At 41.2% G+C, this 16,558-nt stretch overlaps 1 protein-coding gene across 4 annotated transcripts in view; it reads right to left on the bottom strand.

The window, feature by feature from the left end:
* casz1 (castor zinc finger 1) overlaps positions 1 to 16,558 on the bottom strand; it is a 169,757-nt gene that overhangs the window by 63,848 nt on the left and 89,351 nt on the right. Inside the window, exon 1 of one of the 4 annotated variants that reach the window (XM_046397584.1) lies at positions 13,329 to 14,129. The exons of the other annotated variants lie outside the window; for them this stretch is intronic. Coding sequence (XP_046253540.1) covers positions 13,329 to 13,377 — 49 coding nt within the window. The 5' untranslated portion in view covers positions 13,378 to 14,129. Of the gene's footprint in view, positions 1 to 13,328; positions 14,130 to 16,558 lie in introns of those variants that run through there. 4 annotated transcript variants of the gene reach the window in all.

Raw genomic sequence — 16,558 nt, 5'->3', positions numbered from 1 at the left:
TAGCCCCATAGAGGCAGGGGTCAGGATATGAAACACACAGCCTATCCACCTCCCGACAGGATATCCTTGTGGATCAGCAGCGGTAGCCATGTTGACCCGCCCCGTTATTAAAGAGGCTAATCTGTTCAACATGTCAATGTTAGCACTTTTAGCTGCGATTAATAAAAGAAGACCCCAAGAGTGCTGTGTGTGCTTTTTCAGTGCCCCGGGTTGTTTTCATTTGGTTTGTATTTTTAGTGGTTTTCACTGTTTGGTAATTCAACAGTCCTCTTTTCCCCTATTTGCATAAACAGTGTGAATTATTAACTTTGCCAAAAGAATTATAATCGGCCCTGAATCCTAAGCTCTGTAGTAGCTTTGTGTGTGTGTGTTTTTTTCCTTTTTTGCCACTGGCAAAGAGGCATGGCATTGCAGATATCATTAAAGCAAATGTAACTTTATCTTTTATAGATACGGAACAATGTGCATGTGATGCCTGACTTTGTGGCCATTTATGTGATGCTTAAAATGGATGGCCCAGTGGCTTTCACAGGCTGGTAGTAATAGAACTGCTCTCCAATAGACTTTCTTTCTAAGTGCCTGGTGCTGTGTCTTAATTTGTAATCTAGTCAAACCAATTGTCCGCTAGCTAAAAAGGTCACAGAGACAATAGACTACACAACCTCCCGCAACGTAGAGAAAGCCCAGGGTGTCTTTTGTAGCTTTTTAACCAAAGATGTAATTAAGACACCTTCATCTTCAGGGGTGAGAAGGGCACCAACAAGAGTCTGCGGGAAACACAAGAGGAACTTCACATTACTGGAAACAGAAGTGAGACGCACACTAACACAGAGCGTTTGGTTAGAGGTGAAAAGCACCTGTCTCTGCAGCAAAATGTCACGACACCAAGGGCATTTTCTAAGTTTCCCTGCTCGTACAGTCAGAGTGTGATTTTATACATTGTGACCGACGACTGTGGTGAAGAAGGCTTGTTGGGAAAAACTGAGTGATGCAAAGCAACACAGGAGAGGCAGAGGGGGGGACTTAAAGGACGTGATTTATCTGGGCTTGATTGCGTGTTAATCGAGGTTACGTGTATTAAGTGGAATCTAATTGGAACAGACACTGGCAGTCTGACAGATCGACATGATGCAGATGGATTGGGGGGGGGGGGGGGGGAGACAGGAAAGGAAGAGGGAACGGGAGAGAGAAGGGTAGTGCAGTCGAGGAGAGGCAGAGAACAGCGGCAAATGAAATGCATCTCTTTTTTCTACTATACATGGCCAAACAGAAAGAGTTTTCTGACGGCAAACATTAAACTAAAACCACCCGAGCCTTTTCTTAGCAGCTGAATAACAAGAAAGAAGAACCTGCTGTTAGGCTCGTCTCACGTGCGTCTCATGATTGGCGGCTGATGAGACATGTAACCCTTCTAGAGGAGGACACACACGGGTGAGATTGTGACTGACAGGGCACAGCGTTGCCTCTCCAGTTGCCGCAAACATTCATTTCTTCTTTATTGGAAATGAGGGGAAAAAAAAAAAAAACATCACTCCAAAAACACATGAGGTAAAGAGGCCGTGTGGCAGCTGCCGGAAAAATCTCACCTCGACAAGGGGACGAGCAAGTGTTCGACTGGACTGGTCCTTCTGACTCTCTGCTCCTCCTGACAGGCGACAACTGTTTCTAAGGCCCTCTCCTCTCCCCAAATCTGAGGTATTTAGCTAGCGGGCTGAATGACCCTTTCAAATGTTACAGACCGTAAAAGATGACCACCTGTTAAGGCCAAGCAACTGCTCATAACTAATATACCACAGACTCTACGGACAAATAAGGAGAACACGCGTTGTTGAAAAGGTTCAGAGAATAGAAATTAATATTCCAAGTTGAAGATATGGCATAAACATCATGTCTGTTGTAGCACTGCTCTGAACTGGTCAGTGTGGCTATAATTGGTAACGAGGGGGGGGGGGATACAAAGTGTGAGTGACATGAATGGCCTCAAAGCAGATAATGGCCCAGGAGCAAAAATGACTGACACGGTGCCATTATCTAAATCTGGGTTAAAAATACAGTGGTTCTCAACTAAAGGGTCACTTCTACCGATAGCTGGCTATAATGAAGGGCAGCGGCATCATAAGAAACTAAAACATAAATGGTAACATATGTATAAAGAGCAAAGTATAGAAGGAGAGAGAAGCAGAAGTAAAAAGAGAAACGGATAAAGAGATGGACTATGGGCATAATTTAGGGGCAGTTTGCAGGATACTAGGGCACTCGAAACTTCACTCATCAACACAAAATGCCTAAATGGTTCCCGACATGATCCCGTCATAGCGCAGAGACAGAGGAGTGGCTTCGGTCATCCGTTGATTTGATCCATTATGACTGTTACACTAATGGCATTAATAAGGGCAAAATTGCTATTTTGAAACACAGAATTCTCATCCTCTTCATTTGGCTAACCTTATCGCCTTTCTCCTCTTCCTACATGAAAGCTCACTGTGGGTGTGCTTGTGTATGTATGTGTGTGGGCGTATTCGAGTGTGCCCCCACCATGTAATGGCTATAAGGTCATCTCTATTTTCCAGGCTTGGTGTACAATGTCGTTGGATTGCAACATTTTGCACAGTTCAAAAACAACAACGTGCGCATTGAAATTTGACTCCTTGCTATTCTTGATAGATTTACTACGATGTCGTGTCCACCAGCCGGCCCTGATAAAACACCCTAACCTCATTTGACTCAATAAATTTTCATCAAGACCTTTTGTACAGTCAGATTTAGAAACGAAAAAACACTGTTACACTGAGTTTTTTTTAAACCTGTTTAAAAGGGAAGTTGTTTAAAATCCAAGTGTGTTAAATATGCAGGTCCTTGTGCTGTATGTTTAATTCACTTTGAACTCGTTAAAGCAACACAGTGAATGTGTCTCCAACTTGCCTGTATGTTTGTACTGAATGTGAATATGTGTGTATGTTCAGCCCTCATCAGCCTCTAACATTGAGAGGAATGACACTCTGTGATCAAGGACATGAATTGCTCATTGATTTTTAGGGGCCAGCTTAACTATCCATTCCAATTGATTTTTAGCTTTGCTGGGTGTGCGAGTTATGGCAGTTTTAATGTATCATATGTGTGTGTACTCATCACCCACTGCAACAGGATTTACAATAGTCTGTGGAAAATGCATATACAACACTATGTGCAAATGTGAGACAGGGACTTTCCTTTTCTGTTCTTTTTCTATTATATATTCCATGAAGTGGAGCCCATAAAAAGTCATAAACAGGTGAAAAGAAAAAAACCTTTAAGATGCTTTTTTTTATACGAACTTGGTAAATGATCAGTTGGCAATAACATTGTTTTCTAGCTTGATACATCTATGGAAAATAAAACCAAAGTGTTGCTATGCTCACCAATGCTGTTTAGAGCTGGCATTTCAGCTTGCAGTATCACATAGCCATGCTAAGTTAGAGTGAAAATGTGAGGCTCAGGCCCCCATGCAGCACAGACAGACATGCCACGGCTTTGCCACAAATGATCACCAAGAGGGGTGGGGGGAGCAGAATTGTTTGACATTTTTTTTCAAGACTTTTCAGTTTTATAAAAACAGACCAAATACAATCTTCCGCACTGTCATCATTTTACAATTAGGAGGATATTGCCATCATAACTCATGTTACCCATCAATTAACAATTCATACAAACTATTAATAATCAATGGTTTGATGATGTAAGAGACAAAGTCAGAGCAATGTGATCCAAAAGGCGGTCTAAAGTCATCTGTCAGGTAGAAAGTCATTGAAATAGGGGCTCATTTTCCTGTGCCAAGCTTAGGTTTCACTGAGGCAGGGATACATTTCTATTCTTCAGCAAAAGGCTGTGCTCTCATATGATATCTCCTTCAGAACGTTACTCTCAATGGCTCGTCTTTTTTGTCTTTTGTATTTTTGTCCAATTTAAATGGCCCTTTTTTCCAAATGGTTTGGGTGAAGCGGTCCTCTGTGTGAGGTAACTGCCTTTTGTTCGGTGAAAAGAACTGCATAAAGCACACTTTACTCCATCCTTTAAAAAAAAAAAAAAAAAAAAAAAAACAAGTCTGCTTAATTAATGTTTTACAAGTGCTGCTGTATTCTTAGTAAAAAAAAAAAGAAAAAGCCTCTATCAAAGCCGGCAGGTTCAGATTACGTACGCTAATTGAAATTCTGAATTTCTAAGCCAACTTCTTTTTTTTTTTCTCTGCTCCCGCTCTTTCTCCCCGCGCACACAATAAAGCCTAGTGTTTTGTAGTCCACAAATGACATCAAATCATCTAAGTAATATGGGCTTTTCTTTTTTTCCTGTATTCTCATGTTCTGCTAGTGGGTTCATGAGACAGCTTAATAAAGCAGTAAATGCTTAGGGAAGCCTGAGAGCCTATGTGAGCCTCTGTGTGCGTATGTGTGTGCGTGTGTGCGCGCGCATGCATATGTGTGCAGGCACGTGTGTGCGTGTGTGTGCAGGCACGTGTGTGCGTATGTGCACACGCATGCTCTCGTGTTCTACCTCCACCAGGGACCTCAAAGCAAAAGGCTTTGCTGGTTCCAGATTTTCCCAAAGAATAAAGCAAGAATAAAGCCAATGAACAAAAGAGAATGACTAATACCCAAACCAAAGCCAAAACTAAGACACTTATCTCATGAGCTGACATTGATAGAGTCCATATTAATGCAGTCTGAGCTAGACGAATACGGCATAATTTACAGGTTATACATGCGTTGGGGGCTGAAGGAAGGCAGGCTGTGTGAACAGCTGCAGGTGTGGGAGCAGCAAGGCCGACTTTGGACAACCATCACAGACACCAAACGGCACAACAGAGGAAACACTGGTTTCTACGCACTGGTGGCAATGATCTGAGGTGTAGTGGGAGATTGGATCAACCAGGATATGGAACAAAATCTTTTTAGCTCGGCTCATTCACTCTTGTTTGTTTTCTAGGGGAAGGTTTCAACCTTTCTAACCGTCGCTGTTTATCTGGCAAGGTAGCTGTAGCGGGCAATTACATAAATTACAGTTTAAAAAAATGTCATCCTTAATAACCTTTGTTCTGAGTTAATCATTGCACGGGAAGAAAACTGCTTCTCTTCTCTTCTCTTTCATATTTACCCAAACTCCCTCCTTTCAACAGGGTATTATTTTATTGGCTTGTTTTGCAAGCATTATAACTTTGCATTCTTCTCCCAAGGTCAGTTTCTAGTGTGCCACGAGGAGTATTTACACATGGGGCTTTTCAGGTCAGTTCCATTGTATTTACATCAAATAATTTTTGATAAGGGATGTAAAAGACCTATAAACCCAGTATCATAAACAGGAGGTGTAGTTGAAATAAGGACAAAAGATCAACGGCTACATTTTTCCTTATCTCAGACATGTTGATATTTTTGAGTCAACTCTCCTCACCCTACTGCTTCTCTCCCTCTCCTCTCTCTCTCTCTCGCATGAAGCTGAGTAGAAGTGTGGACTTGTTAGATTTAGTCCAATGGCTTCCCAGTGCGGCCAGAAAGCAAGCTCTTGTTTCATAGAGAAGTACCTCCCCTGTTATCTCCCCAGCACTATAATCACTTAACAAAGACTTGGGCATTTGCACAAATTAAAACATCAATAATGCATAAGTGCTTTTCAGTTTTGAGCTGTAGTGTCCCTGTATTGGGATGAAATACCCCCTCTACCAGTGGAAAAAACTCTGCTCGCCGTCTTCTGTCCCACAAACGACTCGAAGAACAAAAACCTCCCTTCTTTTAAACTTGAGGCTAAGGCTGTGGTGAACATTTGGGATCTGCTTTGGTAACGGGACAAAATGGCTGGGCTGAGTGGGATGCGGAAGTTGTCTTAAAGCGAGGGGTGGTAAGTGGTGGTGGTGCATCAATGCAAACAGGCAACACCCTCGAGTGGCGCAGCGTGGCACCCTTCCATAAACAACACCACCGCCATGTACCCGACATTTATGATTTGTGGTCAGAATGGCAGCAGAGGCCTGATTCCAATCCAAGTCTGCATGTTTGCCCTATCGTTACATGGCTAAATCTGCCCGACCTAGCCTCTTATTTTCCCAGATGAAAACACCAGACATTTCATATGGTTGTCAGAGAGCTTAAAACAAGTCATATGAGAACATCAGACTCAGACGAGCAAGGGAAGGGCGGGGGCATCCTGGGAAAGAAACTTAGTGACACTTTGAAACCAGGATTCTGCTCAGGCTACTGTTTAATTTAAGGAAAAAAAAAATGTATTACTAAAATTTATTTATTACTGCAGTGGTGAATATGAACTGTATTACGCTGACTGTGGAGGTTGGAGGAGTTAAGTATTATTATTGGACTAGTAAATCCATGACCAGTACTGTTCCAACACCAATAGAGGACAAGCCATCCTATACAGATGGCCTCAAGGACAATTAGCAGTAATGATTGGTTGCCACATAAATGAGGGAAATTCTATTTGCTACTGCACTTGCTGATGATCACAGACCAAATGCCTATGACAATAATATGGATGGCTGCTTTAAACTTGAATGTAACTTGTAAATGCTGGTTAAATACACAGTACACTCGAAAAGAACATTTCTAAAGTATCTGTCTGATTATTTAAGGAACACAACATAAGGAAAAGTAGACATTTAAATTTTACACCAACACCACATTAGCGTGAAGAATAAAGAGATGAGACAAACAGCACAGGAACTAAAATATTATCTCTTCAATCATATCCTTTTCCCCAGATATCTTTATTTCCCCCTCCCTTCTCTGTCAGTTAGTCTGGCAAACAATCCCCTTGTTAGCAAACTGTTAAGACAGCCGCTTGGTACACAAATTGCGCTCGACCAAGCGAATTTGTTTTGCAAGGGTGACCTGTTTAATCATCTCATTTTCTTTGGCGGACATTTATTCATCTGGTTTCCACGGTTACAGAGAACATTAAGGGGCTACAGTAATAAGGCTGGAGAGTCAAACAGGTAATAAAAAAATTAACGCCATTTTCCAGCAGCCGAGGACAGTGGGTGAAATGAATCAAGGGAGAGGGGAGCGAAGCAGCGGGGGGAGCAGGGGGCCGGGGTGTAGGGGGGCTCCAATATTGTCCAAACAATAAGCCTTAGCGGTTATTTTACTCTGTAGATCAGGTGGTGCTGTTATGGACATGACACTTTGGGCACAGAGCAGGAGAGATAAAGCTTTTAAAGTGGCCCTGCTCCTTTTTTTATTGTCATTTAGCGATTACATATCAGAACAATTAAAACTTAGCCTGTGATATCTATTAACTTTGCGCTTTTTTATTTCTCTTGTGCTTCAGAAGGAAGATAATTTGCACTCTCGGCATTGCAACGTGTCAGTAACATGCAAGGGACAACATGACATTTAAATGCCCTGGTGAGAAATATTTTGTAGTTCTCCCAAGTTGAATCATGTTTTCTAATATTGTCTTTTGAACAGCTGAGCAGCACAAGAGAATATAGTGTTTGTCTCAACACAAACTATTAGAAACATTGACCTGCACACCATTTGAGTCCATCTTCTTGCCAAATATAGAAAATTCCGGCACAATGGGGGGAACAGGTGCTGAGGGCCCATAGAAAGTGACGAAGCCAAAGAGCTGGCTTGCTGCTGAATGCCAAATAAGGCAGTGAGACACGTTGCACCAAGGCACAAAACAACTACTGTTATGCGATTTCCTAACTCTGATGACTGTCACCGATTCCACCACAATCTGTCTTATATTCAGGGCTGTTTTTCCACTTTAATAATAGCTGAACAAGAGAAAACAGGCAACAAATTTTGTGCATTACTCATTTCTCCACTCCTTCCAAAAGTATTTCTAATTGACAGCAGGGCTTTGGCACTCCTAAAATATGCACAAACGTTCTCAACCGAACCCTTAATCATTTAAATCGTCTGGTTTAACCTGTATTTGGGCATTTTACGACTCCGCCAACACCTGTCCCCCACCCTTGCGAAAAACAAACGAAATTGAATTCTTTCTTTGTCTGCTGCCGTGTTGCTTGTATATACGTTGTTCCGGGGGTGGCTCTGGTGTGACTGAGGTCAGAGAAGGAAGCACAACTGATGGCAGACAACTTCTCTCAGGAGAGGGAGGGAAAAAGAGATGTCACCCAACCTGGCCTCACACACACACACACACACACACACACACACACACACACACACACACAGAGTGCACGCACTGTAACATCAAACACACAACGCTCACGTGTCACAAGGAGCGCTCTCTCCTCCTCATCCCTGACTGCGACAGGAGCCCGAAGAAACAAACTCTCGTCATACATGTGGGGTGAAATCCCCAAAAGGGGGGGAGACAGACTGGACAGCAGTGAGGGAAGAAAAAAGTCTAAGCTGTGGCTATGGGACTGCCAACTGTTCTGCTAACAGCCTCTTAACAGGTGTGGGCTCTGGAACCATGTAATCCTATCAAGTTACCAAGTAAAAAAAAGAAAGAAAGAAAGAAATCCAGCAAACTGCAAACTCCTGGGCTCTTCCCCTCTCTCCCCCTTCACTCTCCCTTCTCTGTCTTTCTCCCTCTCTTTCTGTCTCTGCTGCCAGTGACAGAAATGAACAGCTGGGCTTCAGATTTATCATGTACAGACAGTAATTATTGCCGGTGCTGCCTGCTACTGACCCAAGTGAATAGAATGTCACATGAAAAAACACACAGCAGAAGGGGAACCTGAAGTTGAGGTGTGCCGGGTTGGGGATCGTGTGGAAGATGTGTGTGTGACACAGATGCGAGAGGAGGGCAGTGTTTAAACGTCACTACGTTCCTGTTTGCAGTCAATTACAGGCGAGGACAGGGGTATTGGCTCTGTAACTCGGCAGAGCAAACATTTTCTCGCTTGCCGTGAAGGTGACAGAAAAAAACAGAGGTTCTGTGTTTGTTTGTGACGTTTTTTTTTCTCTTTCCTCCTATCAAAAATACAGCCAGTGACAGTACAGCAAACACTGAATTCCTGTCAAAGAAGGGTAACAGAACTGAAACTAAAAGATGTGTTCAACATTAGAAGTGGCTAAGTGAGAAGACAGATTTGTTTCAACACCCACTCCTCTCATCGTTTTTGTTTATGAATCACATGTATGATTAACTAAACTCACCATCAATTACTGATTAATAAAAAACAAGGCAAAAGCCACTGATGTTGGACCACACAAAGTGTTTCCGTCCTTAAATCAACTCAAGCATGACCTCACCTGCTGTATTTGTTCTATAGATAAGCGGGTCAGGAGATATATTATCAATTTATTACCTGTGTCAATCACTGCCCTTGTCATTAAACAGTTAACCCCGCAGCTGCTGCTTCTTTTTGTACACCTTCACCTGTACGAAAGTTCCGGTCTGTCACAGTCCATGCCCACTAACCTATGTGCTGACCGGTTCACACCTTACGGACCCCCTGCCACATTTAAAAGGATTAGTCACCACATTTTCTGCCGGCCTAATCTCTCTTTCAGCTTGCCTAATAAGTGTGCTTCGATAAGCGAAGCATGCAAATTCATTCATGGCCAGTGGAGACCATGCTTTCAGACAAACGCACAAAGTCTTCCACTCTGCTAATTACCTCTTCATTTTCCCCTTTTCCCCTCTTATACAGCATATCAACGACCACAGATTATTCTTCTCCCTTACTTTGCATGAAATTATAATTTCATATATAAGATTAGGAAATCAAGACGAGGGAAAAAAAAAAAAAAAACTTGCCAGAAGCTTCTCTTCTTGACTCTGCACACAAGAACACATGACACTGCCTGATCATGCTGAGACAAATGAGTAAGAAGTATGGGGAAAAAAAGGACATTTTTTTAATCCAGAAAATTATACATGATAAAACTTCTCTTCTAATCAATGATAAAAACGTACAGTTCACTGACATCCTTTTTAAGATAGTATAATTAAAAAGGATGTATCACCGTTTCCATTTTCCTTATTTTTAGTTGAGCGGTTTAACAAACATGAATTATCTGAGATAATAAAAATTTGGCCTGTTATATTTTAGATAATAAAGGCAATGAAGACCCAAGGTGCAACCTGTTTATCATTCTGGAATATTTCTTCACTGAGTATTAATTAGGCCATTACTCCAGATTGGTGACGGGGAGCTTTGAGATTTTAATTAGGTGCTGGCCACTGCATGAGTGCACAGGACTGAAGAAAGGGGGTGGTGATGCCACTTGCCTTGCTCCTGGCCCATATCAAGTAGCCTCGAACACTTTGGCTACTGCGGCAAGATGCATGGCAGCCCACATGCATCTGGAGTTTATTTGATCGTTTGATCTCTAATGTTTCCTCTTTCTGCTGGTCAAAAAAAAAAAAAAAAAAAAAGACCAGTTGGTGTGATTTGGGTATTAAAAGACGGGGGGTTAAGGTAATTACGGTGTTGGGTGGCTTGTGTCTGATGACTGGGCACATGCTCAATCAGGACTCAGCTGTCCCTCTCTTTCTGTCTAACCCCTCAACACACACACACACACACACACACACACACACACGCACACACTTCCCTCCCCTTGTCTGCTGTCTGTGTCCCCCCCTTCTCCCCTCCTGCCACTCTGCTAAAACCAGGCACAACACACACAGCCTCGCTTAACATCAATCAAATACTGAGAGCGCACCATAAAACTGCACAAACATATACGCTGCCATTAACTACAGTATTTGGCACTTCTTTAATAGTTCTTCTCTGATGAAGTCAAAATACAAAATTTAATGATGAAAAGAGAATTAACAAAAAAAAATAAAACAAAGAATCAATTAGTGAGGTTCTGTTTTTAAATATAAACTAAAACACTGCACTAAAATTTTTCCATTGTAGACATTAAATATAACAAAACAAAATGTATTTTTTCTTTACACGTTAAATTTATACTAATCCAAAAAGTGTGATGAAAATTGTGTCAATTTATTCCATTGCATATGAAAGTGATAACAAAATTCATAGATTTTGGAATAATTTGAAAACGGTGTTTAAAAAACAAATGTTGAGAATGTGAGCGTTTTTTCCTCAGCTGACAAGGCGATACTAATCACCTCGTTGCTGTGAAGCACTCTTCCCTGACAAGGCTCCTTAGAATACAAGGATCCCCCAGGAGAAATCGGCATGAAAGAGGTTAAAGACAATGACTCGCATTTTTTACCTCCAAATGTCTCCCTGTTAAATTTATTTCAAAACTCTGTTAATCTGCTGTACACAACATTCCCATTAGCATAGCCCAGCCCCCTAATAAAAATTCCGGCTAGTTTAATTAAAAAATGTAAATTTACTGTCATCCAAGGAGCAGCAGAAATAGGAGGGCAACAGCATATTTTATTGCTTAAGACATCAAATTGATTCAGGTTATTGCCAAATTGTGATAAAAGGTTATTGAGGGCCTGCAAGAACTGGGCTTGTTTTTCTCCCTCATTTCATCCTGGTTTTGTGGAAGGCCGTAAAAGATGGAGAGGGCCACAAAGGGTTAATGAGACAACTCAGTGAGGGAGAAGGCAATCAACATTATGACTCATAAGAGGGTAGAAAAACATTTTCCGAGCTGACGAAAAGTTAGAAATTAGGGTGTGTCACAATAACAGTTGTACTTGTTTGTTGTTATTTTAAACTATAATACATGACACCTTAAATAACCAGACATAATAAGTGATACATCATGGATGTCTGAAACCCTGTGGTCACAGTGGTCTGCAATACAGTCTACCAAAGTTTTATTTAATTAGAACGATCATCTTCAGATTGCGTTTTATTTTTCATTAATACTGCCACATACGAGTGAAAGAGCACAGAAGCGTCTGTGGTGTCAAGAATGCTGAACTGCCAGATTAAACAGCGCGAAGAAACAAAAAATTGTAAAGAAGACAAGGAGACTAACAGAGGGAGTCCATAAGTGGCAAATAAACACATCAAAAATAACAGCCCAGAGCAAAACCTGGTCGAATGAAGTTTGAATTACAGGATTTTTTTCCCCTAAAAACATAAAAAGACATAAAAAGAATAAAGAATAATTCTGTATGTAAATATTCATCCTGTAATTTAAAACTCTGTTTTAAAAGTAAGAGTCTGCTCAAAAATATCCCCATCACCATGACTAAATATTTTTAATAATGTTTGATTTTAAAATAAAAACTAAAAATAGCGCAAATAAGACTTCTCTCTCTAAGTCTCTAAAAAGTAATAATTTATCTATTGATTAGTAGTATTTATGCATGGTGGAAATAGTGAAATACAGAGCAACCATTAACACACACGTGTATATAAAGGGAAGACAGTACTGAGTGCATGCAAACAGAAAACACACACACACGTAACGTACAGCAAACACAAAACAGAACCAAATGTGAATGTGAAAGGGGACTTATTTTTAAACGCACACCAAACCCTCTTTCAAGTAAAGCAGCGAGGAGCGTGAGGCTCGTAAGTATAAGGTGTAATGGACAAGTTTACCCTCCCAAAAGTACGCGCTGAATGGCTGTTGTTAACGTGACAGTTACAGTTACAAACGCCCGACAGGTGCATTTGCACCAAAGTGCCTATCCATGAAAACAATCTTATTAAATATTTTAAATAAATATTCTTTTTGCTTGCGCTGCAATTTAACTTATAACACACACCCATTAACTTAAAAAGCATTTGATTTATCTGAGTGTTTGCATTATTAACGTAACGTGCAACAATGTTCTGTATGTACACTAATTAAAAGTACCTGGAAAGGTGTTAGCACTGCTCCTGTTCCCTTTACATGTGTGACAATATAAGCAACACGACAGTTTGTTTGCTTTGTCCCCTTGGCAACAAACCCTTAGGCCATTCAGTGTACCCTAATGGCAGTGCCAGTGCCTCTGTGGGTAAAACCAATACCTGTATTTCTACAGTACCGAATGCTGCCTTATTCAAAAACATGCAATTAAATGAAAGAACTTAACAAGCAAGAAAACACAGATGAAGTAAAAAAAAAAAAAGAAACAGCCTGACAGGGAGTTGTGCTGGTCTCATGCTCTAGAAGAGAAATACACTCTGACAAGAGAAAATGAAACTGGCTTTGTGAACTTTCTTCACATGTGTACTGCCTGTAACTCAGCGTCATGAGTCGTGAGCTGGAGAAATGGGCAATCATATTTGATACTGCAGTCACCTTTGGGCACTGTCAAAAGCTATAAATAAGGGTGTCGCAACACTATGGTATACGTACGTGCTGGCACATAGTTTAATGGTGAACAACTTCCCCTCTCAGTGTATTTAGTCAGAGATAAAGGCACACCTTTAACTGTCAGCTAATAAAACATATCTGGCAAAGAGAGAAAAGAAGAAGAGTACTCACCATATTCAGGGAAGTCGAAGTTAAATCCTCTCAGACATGTAACTTTCATAATATTACTCAACTCTGTTAGAAAGTCATTCGAATGTTGGTTGGTGGAGGGGGAAATAAAGCGGAAAAGTAACTAGATTTTTTTTTTAAAAAAGCCTTCCTTCAATCATGCACTAAACTCCTTGACATGTAATCTGTCAATAGTTTGTTGCTGAGATAATACCGGCTGCCACGAGCGGATTTGATTGGCAGCTTAGGCTCTGGCCCCTCCTTCCTTTGGTTTGACGGGGGGTAGGTGAAAGAATATGGAGCCTCCCCCTTGCCTGCTCTCTCTCTCTCTCTCTCTCTCTCTCTCTCTCTCTGTCGTTGTCTCTCTGCCTCTCGTGCGCTGCCGCTGTCTCTCGCTCTCTGCTTTGCCCCCATACACACATGCACACACTCACACACACAGACCAAGCTGTTGGTGATGTTGTCTGAATAGGCTGATAGGAAATTATGGCAGAGGAACCGGAGCAGTTTTTTTTCTCCCTCCCTCAGTGGGCTGGCCTTTTCCATCTTTGTGGTCTTCTAGCCTTTCAACTCTCTTGGGGTGGAGCCTCCACTGCCTCTATTCAAATGAGGGGAGCGCAACACTTTAAAAAAAAAAGGTTTTGGGGAGGAAGAGCTTACATGTTTATTAAAATATATTGTGCTTCTATTGCAAAGTATTTAAGGTTTTTAGACTGATGATTTCAAGCAAATACAAAGTCTAGTCTACAAGACTACATGCAAAAGCTTATTTTTAACAACAATATTCGGTTGTTTATAGTTACAAGAAGTGAAAGGATTTTTGACAGTTTTTTAAACAAATGGGATATTATCTCATTACTGAATGTGAAACATTAAAGGGACTCATTTATATCAAATAGATTTTGAACTACGTAATCAAACAGGCATAAGCATGTTTGTCCTCTCACGTCTTCTGTCAGAAGCATCAAGAGTTTTTATGAGATTTCACACAAAAAAAAACTACCGTGATACCTAAGCTTGAAGCTTGAAGTAACTCTTTCACTTCTCTCAAAGAGATCCTCTCTATTTCTGGGCTGTGGAGTACACTTTTTTTGCCTCTCTCCCTCAGAGCGCACTCTTTCTCCTTCCCTCCCTGCGATAAGCTATCGGTTTTCATTGTAATTTCAGGTGAAATGATAAACGACAGCCGTTACCAGGTGACAATGAATACTTTATAAGACAAACCCCTTATTTGCCTGGCAGTTTCTTCTGCAGTGCCATGCAAAGTGCCTCTGGACCATTTGTATATAATGCCCATATACTGTAAACATGGCTCTATGTGAAAAATGCAAAATTTACAAAATGATGCACAATAACAAGAAAAACTCTGAACTTTGAAACTGGATGTTCCAGTTTTATTTTGAATTAAGGTAGTGTGTAACTCACATTTACTGGTTATAGAAAAGAGGAAATGGACAAGTTTATGGCTGTGAACCATAATTCAATGATATGTATTCCTGGCTTTGGTTCCTGAGTGCTGTCAGCAAAGTCCAAAGTATGTACATAAAACAGGTTTTGGTTGATTTTGAAATGATGATGACTCATGTGTGTTAATGACAGGAAAAAAAAGCTTTGTCTCCTCCTTCTCAACCCACATCAAGGAAAATGTCCTGAAAAGAGTTTCTTTTCAAAAGGTTCCACCCTTGATCTAACATTGCACTGTAAATACTACTTCAGCTTTTGTTAGCCATGATAAAAACTTAACTGTTTTGCACGACGGTGTTGGACAAAATCTTTTGTGAAATATCAGTCCTGTTCCTCATCCATTATATATTGTACACATAAACATATTTTGTTTGGTGGATTATTGAGGCCTGGTAAGGTCTGACACCATGTGGATCATTACTGAACAAACTTTTAGCTATATACTGCCTGACCACAGAAGTAACATGTTTATAAATCTCTGTTATTTACTGCAATATTGCACAAAAAGCATGACATGTTGTTGATAAAGCTAATACAAAATATATTCACTAGAATGTACTTAGATCACACTTGCTGCAATTTACATGTTGGGCTCTTGCTTTACAGCTTAATACCAACCAAACTGTGATAAGAGTCATACGTGCATGTAGAGCTCATTTCTAAAACGTACATTTACAGCAGTTTTAAATGACTGCAATTGAGAATAAGGTATGTAAAACATCTGTCTGGCAGTAACATTGTGATGCTTTGCTCCACACAGGTACAGCATATCAGCAGAAAGGAAAACTTCTCCTGCATCTCAAACTTGATATTGGGGACTTTTCACTTTGCAGGGTGAATTCTATTCATGTCCACAGGAGGGTGGGTTTCTCGTCCATGCATTACAGCCCTCTGGCCCTTGAGCTGCCATCTTTGGGGGCGAAACCATTACTTTTCAAAAGGAGCTGTGGGGCTTTTCGTTTGATGTGGTCTGGGGGTATTGTATGGTGCATGCGGGAGAATGTTGAGGGCAAGGTGGAGTGTGTATGCGTGTGTGTGCGCTTGCGTGCATGTGACATGGCAGGGGTACATCAGTCAAAGGGCCGTTGGGCCAGACGTTTGGCTGCCCCTGACAGTGCACTCCAGGAGGGGCTGGTCTGGTGAAGGGCCCACTCCGAGTCCTCCATTCCCCAGGACAAAAGCTAGGGCCCAGTTGATAGATGTGAATTCAGTGGCTTTTGTGCCCAAAGCCCTGAGACATGCCGAGTGAGAAATCTGACCTTTGCCGAGAGTCAGATTGTGTTTTTGAACCCCTCTTGCTGTCTCTGGCAGTTCAGGGCAAAGAGTGCGTGAGCGAATGAGAGGCGAAGGAGTGGGTGTGAGCTGGCGTGGGGTGTAGGTCTGTCCTAACTGGTGGAGGAGTGTACAGGTGGGGGTTTACACAGGAGGAGCGGCATGAAGCACTCCTACTGCACCTGACTTCAAATACAACAAATTAAAATAGTTTGTGTTTTTCAGCACACAATGGATCAAGTCTATTCTTGATATTCACTGTCATGTTGTTGTCAAATTGGCAGGAAATTGAACGTGTAAAAGCTTAATTCTGAAGCTGGGGCTTTTAAAGTGGGATTCAACAAGAGTTCACCCTCATGTTATTCGAGGTTGTCTGTGATGTGAGATATTATTCCCTCTCACGTCTGTTTATATTGCATTATATATTTATTTTTAAGCAGAGAAGGAGCTGAATATTAAACTTACACACAAACACAGCCAGAACAATGATGACGGCA

The sequence above is a fragment of the Scatophagus argus genome, chromosome 8 (genome assembly GCF_020382885.2).
Source record: "Scatophagus argus isolate fScaArg1 chromosome 8, fScaArg1.pri, whole genome shotgun sequence".
In the NCBI taxonomy this organism is placed as follows: Eukaryota; Metazoa; Chordata; class Actinopteri; family Scatophagidae; genus Scatophagus; species Scatophagus argus.
This window is presented reverse-complemented; position numbering and strand designations above follow the sequence as displayed.